The sequence below is a fragment of the Vipera ursinii genome (assembly GCF_947247035.1).
Source record: "Vipera ursinii genome assembly, chromosome: 2".
Lineage (NCBI taxonomy): Eukaryota > Metazoa > Chordata > Lepidosauria > Squamata > Viperidae > Vipera > Vipera ursinii.
Window position 1 is genome coordinate 61,940,176 of NC_139513.1, and position 15,669 is coordinate 61,955,844.

The 15,669-nt window shown below is 39.6% G+C and overlaps 1 protein-coding gene across 8 annotated transcripts in view; it reads left to right on the forward strand.

Annotated features, from left to right (window-relative positions):
- Positions 1-15,669, forward strand: part of IQSEC1 (IQ motif and Sec7 domain ArfGEF 1) — a 309,585-nt gene that overhangs the window by 217,240 nt on the left and 76,676 nt on the right. Inside the window, exon 1 of one of the 8 annotated variants that reach the window (XM_083351707.1) lies at positions 13,633-13,704. The exons of the other annotated variants lie outside the window; for them this stretch is intronic. Coding sequence (XP_083207833.1) covers positions 13,640-13,704 — 65 coding nt within the window. The 5' untranslated portion in view covers positions 13,633-13,639. Of the gene's footprint in view, positions 1-13,632; positions 13,705-15,669 lie in introns of those variants that run through there. 8 annotated transcript variants of the gene reach the window in all.

The following is a 15,669-nucleotide window of genomic DNA, read 5'->3' on the forward strand; positions in this document are numbered from 1 at the left end:
AATAATCATCTACTGCTCTTCACTTTAAATTGCTGTTATTAGAGTCCTTTAAGTTAATACTGACTGTTAGTGACCGTAGATATAAATAGTTTTCTTGTAACTTTTATCAAAGAAAGTATTCTGCCAATACCTTCTTCCTGTAGCTGAAAGAGAGTGTCTGATCCAGAATCATCCAGCTGACTTACATGTCTAAGGCAGTTCGCAGTTTCCCCACTTCTAATTCAGTACCTTTAGCCATTATGCCAAATAATCTCTTATTTTTATTATCCTGAATAATTTATATCATAAATGAATTTGGCCATCTTGTATCTTATCCCTAAGTCAAGATAATTTACAAATGAGTTAAAAAGCAAGATAATTTACAAAAAAGTTAAAAGGCACCACACCCACTATAAATCCTTGACAGAGTCTATTTCTTACTTCCATCCTGTTTTTCTCAAATTTGTTCCAATTCAGCTGAATCTTTCTTGAAATGTGTCCAGCACTGAACGCAGAATAAAGTGAACAATTATTTCATATGATTGGAAATTACATCTCTGTTGATGCAGCTTAAAACTGCATTAGTCTTTTAGGTAACCACTCTTTTGCTTCTATTACAAAGCTAGATATCCCAAGTTGTTCATTTGATTTAATTTCTTAAATGAAGTACTTTATTTTTGTTTGTATTGTAGTTCATTCCGTTATTTTCATGCTGCATCTTTAACCTGTAAAGATTGTATTGAACTGTATTATTATCTTCACACTTAACATTGCCAAATAACCATCTGTTCCATAGATCCTATCATTATTCTTGCAGCCCTTCATTAATTCTCTAAGATTTCAGTAAGACCGCTTAAGCTTTTCAGTACATCCCATTTTGCAAATGTACACATAAATAGGTTTATGCCTAGTCCTATATATTCAAAACAATAGCTCTTTTCTTCAGCAACTAACAAATCACCATTCTGAATTTTTCCACCAATCCACTCTCGTCACCTAACTTTTTCTCCTGGGTCACAGGATTTCAGAATGTTGACAAGTTTCCCCCAAACTCATGTCTGGTTCCTTCGTTATTATTAATTTAAACATAATGTGGAATTACTACAAACCAGCACATTCTTAATTTCATACAGTTGTTGTTGTTCAGTCACTAAGTCATGTCTGATTCTTCATGGCCCATTGATTATAGCATGCTGGCCTTCCTGTCTTCCACTGTCTCTTGAAGAGAGACTGCCAGAGTCCATGTTCATTGCATTGAAGACACTTCCTAGCCAGAGTGCAATAAATGCAACTTGTAATTACGCTTTGTGTTACATGTCATCTAGATCAACAGTAATTATTAATCTTAGTTAAGAATAATTCAGAACTCAAGAGCTGAACATACTTGAACTGGAAAAATGTCAAAATAGACATTTTTATCTTCTACAGTATATAATTTAGGAAATATATTACAGAAAATAATAGAAATGCCACTTAAAATAATTTACATTAAAAGGTAAAGGTAAAGGTTCCCGCGCACATGCGTGCTAGTCGTTTCCAACTCTAGGGGCCGGTGCTCATCTCCGTTTCAAAGCCGAAGAGCCAGCACTTATCCGAGGACTTCTCCGTGGTCATGTGGCCGGCATGACTAGACGCCAAAGGCACACGGAACGCTGTTACCTTCCCACCGTAGTGGTCCCTATTTTTCTACTTGCATTTTTACGTGCTTTCAAACTGCTAGGTTGGCAGAAGCTGGGACGAGTAACAGGCGCTCACTCTGTTACGCGGCACTCGGGATTCGACCCGCCAAACTGCCGACCTTCTGATCGACAAGCTCAGCGTCCTAACCCACTGAGCCACTATAGCCTTATTAATTATTCCATAAGCAACATAAAAGGCACTGTTTAGAATAACATTAAGGTTTTTTGATAAACATAGAAAAGATTGCTTCCAGGTTAGGAGGAATTCTAAACAAAGTTACAATAAATTCATCTAATTTTGGCTCTGGGTTAACCTGGCAGAAAGAATTAATCTATTTTTTGTCTTTTTACTTAATTATATTACTTTGAAAGAATGTACTCTTCGTTTATTTCCCAATGGTCATGAATAGAAAAGGTACTATTTCATACTTGTTTGGGAGAACTCAAAATGAAGGGTCCTTGCTCTGTGCACTGATGATGATACCTGAAGATGAATAATAATAATAATAATTTTATTTGTATACCACATTTCTCCCGAAGGACTCAGGGTGGTGAACAGGGCAAACATATAAAAATACAAAAATACAAAAATTAAAAGAGATTAAACAAGATGCCCAAAGCTTACAACAATAAGTTAAAATACTTTACAACAATAATAAAACCGAAACCCAGCCCCCATCAGGCCAGGCCGACTTGTTCGAACAAGTAGGTCTTCAGATCGTGTCAGAAGGAGCGAAGGTCGGGCGCTGTCCGGAGCTCAACCGGCAAACGATTCCATAAATCCGGCGCGCCCACAGAGAAGGACCTCCCCCTGGGGGCCACCAGGCGACATTCTCTAACCGGTGCCACCTTGAGGAGGCCCTCTCTGTGGGAGCAGACCGGGCGGAGGGAAGTTGATGCCGGCAGCAGGTGATCCCTAAGGTAGTCCGGACCCATGCCTATGTAGGGCTTTAAAGACCATTACCAGCACCTTGAATCTCACCTGGACGACAACTGGAAGCCAATGCAGCTCACGGAGCAGAGGTGTAACATGGGAGTATCGGGAGACTCCCAACACAACTCTCGCGGCTGCATTCTGCACCAGTTGGAGCCTCCGAGTGGTCTTCAAGGGCAGCCCCATGTAGAGAGCGTTGCAGTAGTCTAAATGAGAGGTCACGAGTGCATGAGTGACCGTACACAGGGCATCCCGGTCTACATAGGGCCGCAACTGGCGCACCAGGCGAACCTGGGCGAAGGCCCCCCTAGTCACCATTACTATATGGTCTTCCAAAGAAAGCTGTGAATCTAGGAGGACTCCCAAGTTGCAAGCCCTATCTATGGGGGGTAATAACTCACCCCCCATAGAAAGAGATGGAATATTCTGAATATCCCGAGATGCCGGTACGCACAGCCACTCAGTCTTGTCAGGGTTGAGTCGAAGCCTGTTCCTCCCCATCCAGACCCGAACCGCCTCCAGGCAACGGGACATCACGTCGAGGGCATCACTGGGGTGGTTTGGGGTCGAAATAAAAAGCTTGGTATCATGACCGCCTGGAACCAGCCTCGTGTCCCCTCCCGAGCTGCATAAACCAGCCAGGAAGGACATGGGTCCAATAAACGTGGTGGAGCTCAGCCTCCCCATAATCCTGTCCACTTCCTCCGGAGTCACAGGATCGAACTCCTCCCAGATAACATCGACAAGACCACCCGTGTCTTGATCGTCAGACTCTGCCCAGTCGGAGTCCAAACCGGTCCAAATCCGAGCGATTTTGTCCGACAGATGTTGACTAAACTCGGCACGACCCTGCAAGGGTTCCTCTCTCACCTCCTGATTAAGGAGGGAGCGAGTCACCCTGAACAGGGCGGCTGGGCAATTATCTGCGGACGCGATAAGGGTAGCCCAGTGATTAGACCTCGCCACCCTTATCGCAGCGAGATAAGACCTAATACAGGTTCTTAGTCGCAATCGGTCGGATTCAGATCGGCTGGATCTCCAACAGCTCTCTAGGCCCCGTCTCCGACGCTTCATCTCCCGGAGCTCCGCAGAAAACCATGGAGCCCGCTGGGATCTGCACTGGGTCAGGGGCCGCAAGGGTACAACTCGGTCAAGTGCCTCCGTGGCTTCCCTTTCCCAGGCTTCCACTAAGGCATCCACCGAGCTGTGAGCAAAGGAGGCAGGTGGGGACCCCAGCGCTGCCTGGGACCTCTTGGGGTCCATTAAGCGCCTGGGGCGGAACCATCTAGTTGGTTCCACACGCCCACGGTGGAATGAAACATCTGCAACGAAACCAATATGCTCGGAAAGCCCCCCACAGTTCAACTCCTGACCTATAAATATTCTCTTCTATCGGAACTCAAATATGAACTTAAGAAGATAGAGCACAAAGAATGTAGTAGCCACAATAGCAGTTATGTCTGATGCAATGAGCAGCTGAAGATACCTGGCCCCAGTTTCCTTTTAGTGTCAATTCTGTTGATAGAAATGAAGACAATAACACCAGCAGATGAGTGTTGCTTACCCAAAGATCCCATTACTTGATTGAGTGCTCATTTCTGAACGCAAGGGTAGCTGTCCATAGTTTATTGTGTTTTTCCTGAGTTCATTACAGCTTTGGCATGGAGTGCACAGTAGCCAGGAAGATTTAAGAGCAGATTATTAAATTTTTGGTACCTAGTTAAAATTTTATGTAGTTGCTGCATTGTGATAAACAGAGGGGGGGGAGATGCACCAATTGTAGCATTAGGTGAATGAACAGAGACATAATATAAACTGCTTACATTATACAAAATTTCTTCATTTATAACATAGTGTTATGGAAATGATCTAGAGGTTTACAAGCAACAAGCAAATTTTGAAAAAAAATAAAACAACTTAAAGAAATATGGTAAAGGTAAAGGTTCCACCGCACATGCGTGCTAGTCGTTTCCAACTCTAGGGGCTGGTGCTCATCTCCGTTTCAAAGCCGAAGAGCCAGCGCTTGTCCAAGGACGTCTCCGTGCTCATGTGGCCGGCATGACTAGACGCCAAAGGTGCACGGAACGCCGTTACCTTCCCACCGTAGTGGTCCCTATTTTTCTACTTGCATTTTTTACGTGCTTTTGAACTGCTAGGTTGGCAGAAGCTGGGACGAGTAACAGGTGCTCACTCTGTTACGCGACACTCAGGATTCGACCCGCCAAACTGCCGACCTTCTGATCAACAAGCTCAGCGTCCTAACCCACTGAGCCACCGCATCCCATGTAAAGAAATATGAGAAGTGCCCAAATCAGGAAAATAATTCCATGCACAAGGTCTGCAAGGAAACATGGGCAGTAACCTTTCATTTAGGGTAAACCTTTCATTTCGATAGGGCTTGCAACTTGGGTGTCCTCATGGATTCGCGGCTCAGTTTTGAAGATCATATAGGAGCCGTGACCAGGGGGGCTTTTGCCCACGTTCGCCTGGTGCGCCAGTTGCGGCTCTATCTGGACCAAGATGCCTTGTGCACAGTCACTCATGCGCTCGTGACCTCCCAGTTAGACTACTGTAACGCTCTCTACATGGGGCTGCCCTTCAGGACCACTCGGAGGCTTCAACTGGTGCAGAATGCAGCTGCGCGAGTTGTGATGGGGGCTCCCCAATACTCCCATGTAACACCTCTGCTCCGCGAGCTGCATTGGCTTCCGGTTGCCCTCCGGGTGAGATTCAAAGTGCTGATGATGACCTATAAAGCCCTAAATGGCTTGGGTCCGGGATATTTGAGGGAACACCTGCTGCCGGCATCAAGTTCCCTTCGTCCTGTGTGCTCCCACAGGGAGGGCCTTCTCAGGGTGCCACCGGCAAAGGATTGCTGGAGGGCGACACCCAGGGGGAGGGCTTTCTCTGTGGGCGCGCCTGCCCTTTGGAACCAGTTACCCGTAGAGCTCAGGACTGCCCCAGATTTTCATTCGTTCCGCCGGGACCTGAAGACCTGGCTCTTTGAGATTTCCAGCCAGGACTGAGAACTTTTAATTTTTAACCTATTGTAATTGGGTTTTTTAATTAGAGTTAAGGGTTTTAGATTTTAATTAAGGGTAATTTAATTTATTTTAATTTGTTATTAACTTTTGTATTGTTATATTGTTTTAATCGCCTTGTGAACCGCCCTGGGTCCTACGGGAGAAGGGCGGTATATAAGTTTAAATAATAAATAATAAATAAATAATATTTGTGGTGAGAGTTGTGATGCAGAATGAGCTAGTCAGCCAGAAACGAATACAATATGATTAAGATGGACCAATTATTATTTATTCTTTGTCTTTTTTTAAAAAAAAGTTCTATGAGCTATAAAGGATGTACTTCAGAATCTCAGTGAATGATTATATGAAGATACCCATCAAAAATAAAATACATCACTGAGGGTTTGACATAAGTCATTTAATGGCTTTAAACTTAGATAGTGCTTTCACTTTCCATTCTTTACCTCAGTCTTTGTTAGGTTGCTTTCAGTTTATCTGAACCAGGATCTTATCCATGGTTTTAATTGAAATTCTTTGAGTGAGAATATATTTGTGGACAGTGGACAGTCTGTGCTGAGGTGTTTGGGATTTTCTAGTGGTCAGTTCCAGCCAGTCTTGGATTACACTGAATTTCATTATATATTTCCAATTAAGATTTAAGAGTTGGAATATGAATTGTCTAGGTCACTTGGTGGGATAATTTATGCTTGGAAAAGGCAGCGTGCTCTTTCATTTCCCAGTGATTGTCAGTATCATAATCATAAATTAATATTGGTTCCATTTTTACTAATATGGTGGATGATTAAGGAAGGAAGGATTTTTTTTCTTAAAAGGACAATTTTCTTTTATATTTTTAACATGATTGGATTGATTTTACTCTGCTAACAGTAATCATAGAAATTAATTAAAAATCTGACTACAAGCTTTGTGTGCTGTGTTAGTGTAAATCTACTAAATCTTTAGTATATTAAGCCCTTGAAAACAATGAAATGTAATAATAATAATAATAATAATAATAATAATAATAATAATAATAATAATAATATAAAAATAAAAATATGGAAGGGACCTTGGAGGTCATCTAGTCCAACCCCTGCTCAGGCAGGAAACCCTATACCATTTCAGGCAAATGGCTGTCCAGTCTCTTCTTAAAAACCTCCAGTGTTGGAGCATTCACCACCATGTGTATGGATTTAACTTTGTCTAGAGTAGACTGTATCAAATACAGTAATTTTCATGGACTAGCAAATCTAAATGCATATATTTTTCTTAGCCTTATTGATTGTGGCATCCTTAAATCAAACCAGGTACAAGTAGCTTATGAACATTCGTTTAATGACTATACAAAGTTATAATGGCACTGAAAAAGTAACTTACAACACCCTTACATATATACACATACATTATTCTATTTCTCTGTCTTATTTTTAAAATGTTAGCTTGTATATGAATCTTGGAATGATATAGAAACTTATCAAAAGAAGAGAGCAGAGGTCAATTGCTACCAGCCTGCCCAGTTATGTACTGTATTTATGTCTTTTTAATCTAGTCCAGTATCTGTGAGTTGTTTTTTGTTACATATAATACAGCTTTCCTTTAGAAATATCTTACTACTCGAATCTTATAAAATCCTATGAATGAATGAATGAATGAATGAATGAATGAATGAATGAATCTCTCTGTACATGTCCGTGTGTGTGTTTGAAATGTTGATTTTATCAAAATCTACCTGTGATTAAACAGAGTCAAATTTCCCTTATCTGTGTAGAAGCTCAATGGCAAATCAAATGAAATTCTTTGGAGTATTGGCATAGTGCCCAGTGTGATGTGGTTTTCAGAAAAAGTAACCGTGCAATATTATATTTCAGAGTAAATTACATTCATAATATATGTCAGCAAACAAACCTACTTTCCTGGTTCTGTTTTGCTTTAGCAATTATTTTAGTTAGTAGAAGCATGGAGTGGCATTATTTCACCTTAAAATACTATAACAATCACATCACATGCTTAATTTCAGTTCTGGTATTCAGTCCCAAATTGGTATTACTTGTACTGCATATCAAAATATAGAGGGACAAGCTTAAGAAGAATCTTATTCCTAACTGTTCTCCCAATTAGCCAATGACGTTCCTGCCTAAGGGTAGTTTGTATCATGAACAAAAAGCATTTACAGAGCATGGGGATACTTTACATTTAAAGCACAAAGAGAAATCTATGTTAGATGTCTTGATTTTAAAAAATACAGCAAATTTACACATGAAATCAACACAGCAGTGTTTAGCAAAAGGTAGATAAATCTTTTTGTCTCCATGTTTAATAAAAGTACAAATAAGAATAGAATATTTAATAGACATCTCCTTTCACAAAGCAGCTGTTTGCCTTGCTTCAGAAATATAATAACTGAGAGATCCAACAGATTGTGGGAACAATTTTAATTGGTTTCCATAGCCAAGGGTAGACTTGAACTTGAGGGCACCCATGCTAATCCAATACTGATGCAACTTAATATATGTGCATGGTTTTGGATTCATGTGTTATGTGAACTCATTATAGTTTAAAAATCATGATTTATGTCTTAGTTCAATGATGAATCAAACCATTTTTAAATATATTTTATTGATTTTGCAATCACAATCCCTAGTGCCTAGTGAGCAGTGTGTTGTCTTGGTTTCATATATTTTTTAAAAAATAATTATTAACTAACAGTTAATAATGATTAATTTTTATAATTCCATAATTAGTGTATTAATTAGTAGTATATTTCTTTTATCTTCTCATCTTCCGATAGTATTCTCCTTCATCAACCTTAAAACTGTATAATTCTTAATATTTTCAATTCATAAATGATTAAATATAGGCATTATATGTAATTTAATTTATAGTATTATAAATTTTAGTTCAATATATTTCTTTCCTCTTTAAAAATTTATTCGCCACTTCCGTCTATGGATGAGTGGGGATGTAGTCCCCTCACTTCACTTTCAGGGGATTTTTTACTTTGGGGATCTTTTCCAAGGAATCAGTTACAAAATAGAAGAGAGAAGATTGATACTCTCACCAATTCCAAGCACGCTGTTCACCGCTGTTCCTGTTCATGCTCTTGGATTTCGGCTGTAAATAGCTTGAGCTAGACAGTGGTGTGCAGCTAGCCTTTCTCCTTTCAGGTTAGAGGGTTTCCCCCAGATCGAACAGATCGACCACTGTTGTTTCGTGATCAACGGAGCACCACTCTTTCTTTGTTGCCTCTTTGGAGCGACTTTTGACCAATTTAGAGTCCCCTGGCAAGGCAAAACTAACCGTGGGGTGCAGAGCTCCGCAATCCTGTGGCTGTGCGCTATGGCACAAAACCATAAATCTGGTTGATGAATAAAACCATTGGTGGTGTATACCTAGACAGTGGACTAAAATGCCTTCTAAGCCACTACATTATCTTGAGAAGGTGCTTGTCTCAACAAAACATCTGTTATCAATTTGCGGTTTCAATAGCACTTGTAAAACTTGTAAAAAGAGCCTTGGTGGAGCAGTGGGCTAATGCCTCCTTAAGTAACACCAGCTGCCTGCAATTAGTGTAGGTTCGCATCCCACCAGGCTCAAGGTTGACTCAGCCTTCCATCCTTCTGAGGTAGGTAAAATGAGGACCCAGATTGTTGGGGGCAATTAAGCTGACTTTGTAATAATGCCGCTTGCCCCCCCCCCGAAAGCCCTAATAAGCAGGCATATGCATAGAATGAAGGCTATTGCTAAGCACATTGATTTGTGCTTTAAAATTGTAAGCCGCCCTGAGTCTTCGGCAAAGGGCAGGATATAAATGGGATTTTTTAAAAAAAAACCTAAAAGGTTTCTGTACATGTCTAGTGCAGTGGCAGACCAAAAAGAGCTGACATAGTGTATCTCGGGCCCTTAGAAGTGAGGGAGCCTAGGGCTTTGTGAAGCAGCTTTCAGAGGATACTTCCACTGAGTTCTCACTAATTGGAGGTGGCTTCTAGAAGACTTGCACAGCCCCATTATGTACATAACTCATTTTGACCATGTCAAAATGGTCAGTAATACATGTAGATAACTATTTTCTATTTTTAAAATTATGATTTCTTTATTCTGAACATAGAATTTAATGGTGCCTTGAATAATTACTTGGAACTTGACAGAATTGTTTTTAGTAGTATTATGTAAGCCAAATCATGTTTTCAAATCCACGTGCCTAGAACAAACGTGTGAAAGAAGGCATTTTTTTTAAATTTCCAGTCTTTGCACACTAGCTGACTAAGGTGAATTTATGTGAGCAATCTTTTATCTATAGTTTTCCCTCCTTTTTAAAAAAAGGGTGACTGAGAACATTTTCTGTCTGTAAAATGCAGGCTCTTGTGACCTATTGTCTGGACTACACAATGCATTATTTATGGGACTGTTCTTAAAGAGCATTTAGAAGTTGTGGCTGCTGCAGAATGCAGCTGCACATGTAGTAAAGGTGTTGGGTATTCAACACATGTAACTCCACTGCTTCATGAACTGCATTAGTTGTTACTGTGTGGCTGGAAGGTACAATTCATTGTTAAATCCCTTCAGGGCTTGGAGTCAGTTACTGAAATACTGTCATCTCCCAGTTATCTCATCCAATTTGGTCAGGCAATTTGGCCATGCTGCAGGTCCCATCAGCCAAGAATGTCAACTGGCAGGAACCAGGAGACATGCCTTCTCTGCCATAGGCCTTGCCTTGTGGAATATTCTCCTTTCAGATATCAGGATGATTCCAATCCTGTTGGCCTTTCATAAGGCAATGAAGAGTTTGTTGGGTGCCTGGGCCTTAGGCCTTGGGTCTTGAGTGTGTTAAGGGCCCCATTTCCTTGTTGTATTAACATCCACAGTAATAGTTTTCTTGGTGCCATACATATTTGTTTTGTACTGTTCAAATTGTTTTAATAGCTTTAATTTTAGTTTTCATGTCTTATGATGTATGACACCTAGAGTCACTAGTTGAGATGGGTGGCTGTTAGCCAGAGAAGTGATTTTTTGAGGTCATGAATACATTGTTAAAATAATAGTCAAAATAAACAAAAACTTAATTGAACTTAATTAAAAACGAGTTAAAGTAATATTAAAATTAAAAAAAGAAAAGATTGTGTAAAATATATATTTTTCTTTCTTTCAAAATAATTTCAAACTATGAAGATTGTTATAGTATTTTGAATGAGCTTTATTGAGAACATACAAAGATACAAATAAAGATTGTTTAGAAGACATGTTGATCTGTTTCCTGCTGGGATGGGCAGACTTTTAAATATGGTAAATTTTGTCATGACTTAGAATCACATCTTTTTGCAACCTAGCATAAGAGTTACTTTTCCAGGATGGTAAAGAGGAATCACGATATGTGACATAGTCAGGCAAGTCACTTCAGCATACTTAAGATTTAATAAATTATAGTTAGATATATTATAATGTTAATTATTTAGAGGAAGTAACGTGCCTATTTTTGTGGCATGTTTTTCCTCCTCAGATATCCATTAGCTTCTTATGGCATCTTTTGTATTACATTTATGCCAATTCATCATTACCTCTACTGGTATCCAGTAAATGACATAAAACTATGAAAGAAGGAAAGGAGCTGCTCTTTAAAAAATGAGCAGCTCCTTGTATGAAATATAATTTGTATAATAAAATCCAAACAAACTTTTTAAACTAACAGGTGACTTTAATGTTAAGTTAAATAATATTACATCTATATTGTTTGAGATGGCGACAACAAAAGGCAAATATGTACCTCTATACTGCATTTGTCACCAGCTTTCTCAACCCTACAGTTGAGTTAGAATTGTGGTTTTTAATCAAACCACTACAACTATGGCTTGGCTTCAATAGGTTTCCTGCATATTCTAGCTAGACATGGTAAAATATGGGCTAAGGATGTTACTTTTACCGTAGTTAGATGTATATTTGTTGATGGACCATGACACCTCAACCCAAGAAAACCTATTAATGATTCATCAGTTTGGAGATATATACATGTAGAATTCTACAGAATTCTGTCCTGGAGTTAGTGTAGTATGACATCTTTATGAAACAACTATGCCATATTTTCCTTAACCATGTCTAGTTTTAGGTACTATAAAGTTATCAAGAAACTGGCATATATGCAGAGGAAAAACAATATGAGAGTTATATGAGAGAGAAAAAACAAAAATGAATTATGTATACCATGAAGAAGATAAATCTGACAGACGAAAAGGCAGCCATCTTTAAACACTGAAGGACTTGAAAATTAAATGTATGCTTAATAAATTTACTTTGTATAAGCAAATGGATTTGAAGTATTTTTTTATTTTAATTCCATTTATATCCCGCCCTTCTCCGAAGACTCAGGGCAGCTTACAAGCTTAGCAGTACAAAAAACTATTAATAAATATTAAGATTAGAGGCATCAACATTTCTTTTGGCACTTAAACATTTATACCCGTAGGATTTTTTTTTAAAAAAAAATAATTTTTTCATGAAAATAAATAAAGCTTGCACCCAGCCTTCTGTAACATTTATTCATAGAATGCCTCTGAGCCCCAGAGAAGCCCTGGATACACCAGTGGAGATGAAGGAAAGTTTTCAGGGAGTTATCCCAATAATTTATATTCAGGAAAATTGATATTTTATAATTGGATATGCTTTCAGCGTAGGCATTTTGTGACAGTGTTTATGACATAGTCTCAGAATTCCTGATGTGTTTACTGGCTAGGAATAGATGAACAGAGTGGAATTTCTTTCATGGGAGATTTTAAGCATCCTGAAACAATAAATTTTCTGTGTAAGCAGGTGTATGAGCCAAATTAATTTGAAATCCATTCCAAATCATAATTGTAAATTATCTCCCAAGAAACAAATATGGCTTTGGACTGCATCTGATAGCTCTGGAACAGTGTTCTGCCCTCCAGAAATGTTGGATTATAATTCCCCTATTTCTCAGTCAAAATATGTATGGGGGAATTCTGGGACTTGCATTCTAGCATTTCTGAAATGTACAGTGTCAGATTGCTGAAGGCTGCTCAGAAGCTATATGGGTGGGCAAAGAAAAAGCTCCTACATACTTCATTTTTCAAAACCAGATACATTCATCTTATTCATTCATCTCTGTTTAAGTGGATTTAGAACTGGTGAAACCCAACATCTACTCGAACAGGACAGTTAGGGGTAGGCAATTTGCAGTTAAAAAGCGTTCTGTGGAAGGAAGGAAGGAAAAAGAAGGGGGACGGCCTCCTTTTCAAAATAGCTCCGAGCCGTTTCAAGCCAACACAAACATTTGTTGCTACCAAAGCGAACCGTCGGCCCGAGGAAACAGCCGCTACTAGGGTCGCCGAAGCTGCTGAATAGCAAAGAAGTTTGCTTTTCTCAGGCTGAATGTCACTATTAATAGTACTGCCTCCACTCACTCCGTCACGTGAAAAGAAGCAGGGAGAAAAGTATGAGCGGGAGGAGGAGGAGGAGGAGGCTGCCGCTGCTTGTAAGCGTTCCCCTCCTCAGTCACATGCCTGCAATGTCCAGAGAGGACAAGGAAAGCTTGCGCTTTTTTTTTTCTTCACCCCGACAATGCCTCCTTTTTTTTTGTCTCTCCACTAGCCCCTTGCCTTCTTCCTCGGCATTTGCTCCGTAAATCAATCAATCGTAAGATACCACCCCCCCACACACATGCACACACTCTCCTCAATCTCTGCCATTGGTATTCTCAGCTCGCGCTGTTGGCGGAAGGGATGCGCGCGAGAGGGGAACCGACTGAGGGCACGCGCGTGCACAAGAGCGCGCGCCGTGGCTGGAAAGGGTGGACCTCCCGAGTGCTCGTGCCTTTCCGGACACCCCCCCTCCCTCTCCCCCTCCCCCTCGCTCTTCACTCGCGCTGGAGACTAGCGGGACGTTTCTTGGTGTGTCCTCTAGTTACTCTTTCTGCAGGCTCAGGGCAAGGCGAAAGTGGTGGGCGAGCCCGGTGGGGTGGGGTGGGGAAATATGCTATAAACTTGGGGGGGGCGCCTTACTTCTTCTCTCCAGCCATGTGGTGCTTGCACTGTAATTCGGAGAAGACTCAATCATTGCTGGAGCTGGAGCTTGACAGCTGGTAAGCCATTACCGCCTATTGGAAACAGCGTGGGTTTTTCCTAAAGCTAAAACAACCAGTCTGGAGGGGAAGGAATTTTTTTTCCCCCTTGTGTTTCAGTTGCAAATTTCAGAACAGCTTTGTTTAGTCCTCAACGATGGTTTTGTGTGATTAGTGGGGAGAGAGAGAGAGAGAGAGAGACTGAGGCAGTGTGGTTAAGAAAACGATCAGCTGCACATCTAAATACTATTCCGGTGACACAAAGGGTTTCAGTGTTTGGTCTCAGTGACTGGTTTTTGCTTTTTGTTGTTGGTTTTTTTTTACTGTAACATTTAACAGTATTCTTGGAAGAAATATTTTCTAACAAATATAAGAAATAGCACAAATAATAACGAATAAATGATAACTCTTTATTGGCATCAATCTACCCATAGACAGAAAATGTGTGAGTACATGTAGAATGCATAGTGTGGAATTCTTGTCTTTTTAGCAACATATTGAGACACGGATTTGTTCTGAATATTATATATATATATATATATATATAATGTTAATCTGTTTTAAATGTTGTATAAAGGTATCTTAAGTATAAGGAAGTGTAGTTTTTCCCCCCATACATATATCCTGTTAGGCACTTTTATATTCAGTAGTACACTTGTTTGGTTTCAAAAACAACACTACAGCATTTGCATCCATCCTTCAGGATTAAGATGTATAGGTTAGTCATTTGAACATGGAGGCAAAAGTTATTTAATTCTACAGCAATACTATTGTTTCAATATAGCAGGGGCTGCAGCTAATCTTTTTTATGTGTGTATAATTGTAGTCATATGATCGCCTTCTTCAATTTACTTGAAAACAGAACCTTCTTTATTAATGTTATTTTTTTTTAAAAAAATGTTATCCTGAATCTAAATGCAAATCTCTGCATTTCAAAAGCCACAATCGGAAATTAAGTAAATGTTGAAACCAGTTGGACTTACAGCTGCGTAAGCACTTAGAATTTGGAACAAGATCTTTAGAAAAAGCTACTCTTTGTGGTATTAACCACCTATTTGAAAAAAGGATGTTTAATACTTTTGTGTTTATTTTGAAGAAAAAAAAGCACAGTAGAGAGGATTTGAAGTTCAGAATTGGGCCACTCAGAAGGAGAATTCTGCTGAGCAAATAATGAGAGGATAAAGTTTCTGATGCTTCTGTTAACAAGACTGTATCCTGCACTTTCAGAGAGAAAGCATTTTAAGCATACTAGGATTATGTAGTTCCATAAAGATGATTCAAGAGTATATCATAACATGAACATAGCACCTGTCTGGTTTTTCAAAGCAATTTGTATTTTCCAAGATTATATAGCAGTTGCAGAGGACAATTATGTGAGCCCAGAAAAAGACACAGCTGTTTTAAAGAGTGGAAATAAGTGTTGTGCTCATGCTCTGGCACACTTCGAAGTGGGCACTTTTTAGAAACCAAATACAAAGTTCTGAACTGCTCTGTAGATGTTGCTTATTTTGCCGACTTGCATACTTCCTACTTAGCTCTGGAAGTAAGTTATCCAGTGAAACAAAAGCAGTTTTGAGAAGGGATGACTGTTGCTTTCCAGCCAGTGACTGCCTCCAATTACTCGACTTTTCCCTATATAAAGATTTAATGAATTATGGTTGCCATTCTTCACCCAAGAAGCAGAAGGAGATAATGTCCAAATAAATGATCTTACTGATCTGTATGGAAGAGGAAATAAAAACAGCTTTGTAAGCTGCTATGTGGAGGATCAACCACACCACTTAGTGACTTATCTGCTCCCTTACTGGGGTTTCTTCCTGGGCAGCGTAAGGAGAAATTGCTCTTTGAGCTGAGTTTGGCAGCTTTTCATTCCAGATAAGTTGACTTGGGTATTCTTTGATATAGCCCAGTGAAAAGAATAAATGCTTTGATTCCAAATACATTATGTTAATTCTTCATGCCTAAATTGGTACTGTGTGAGACAGT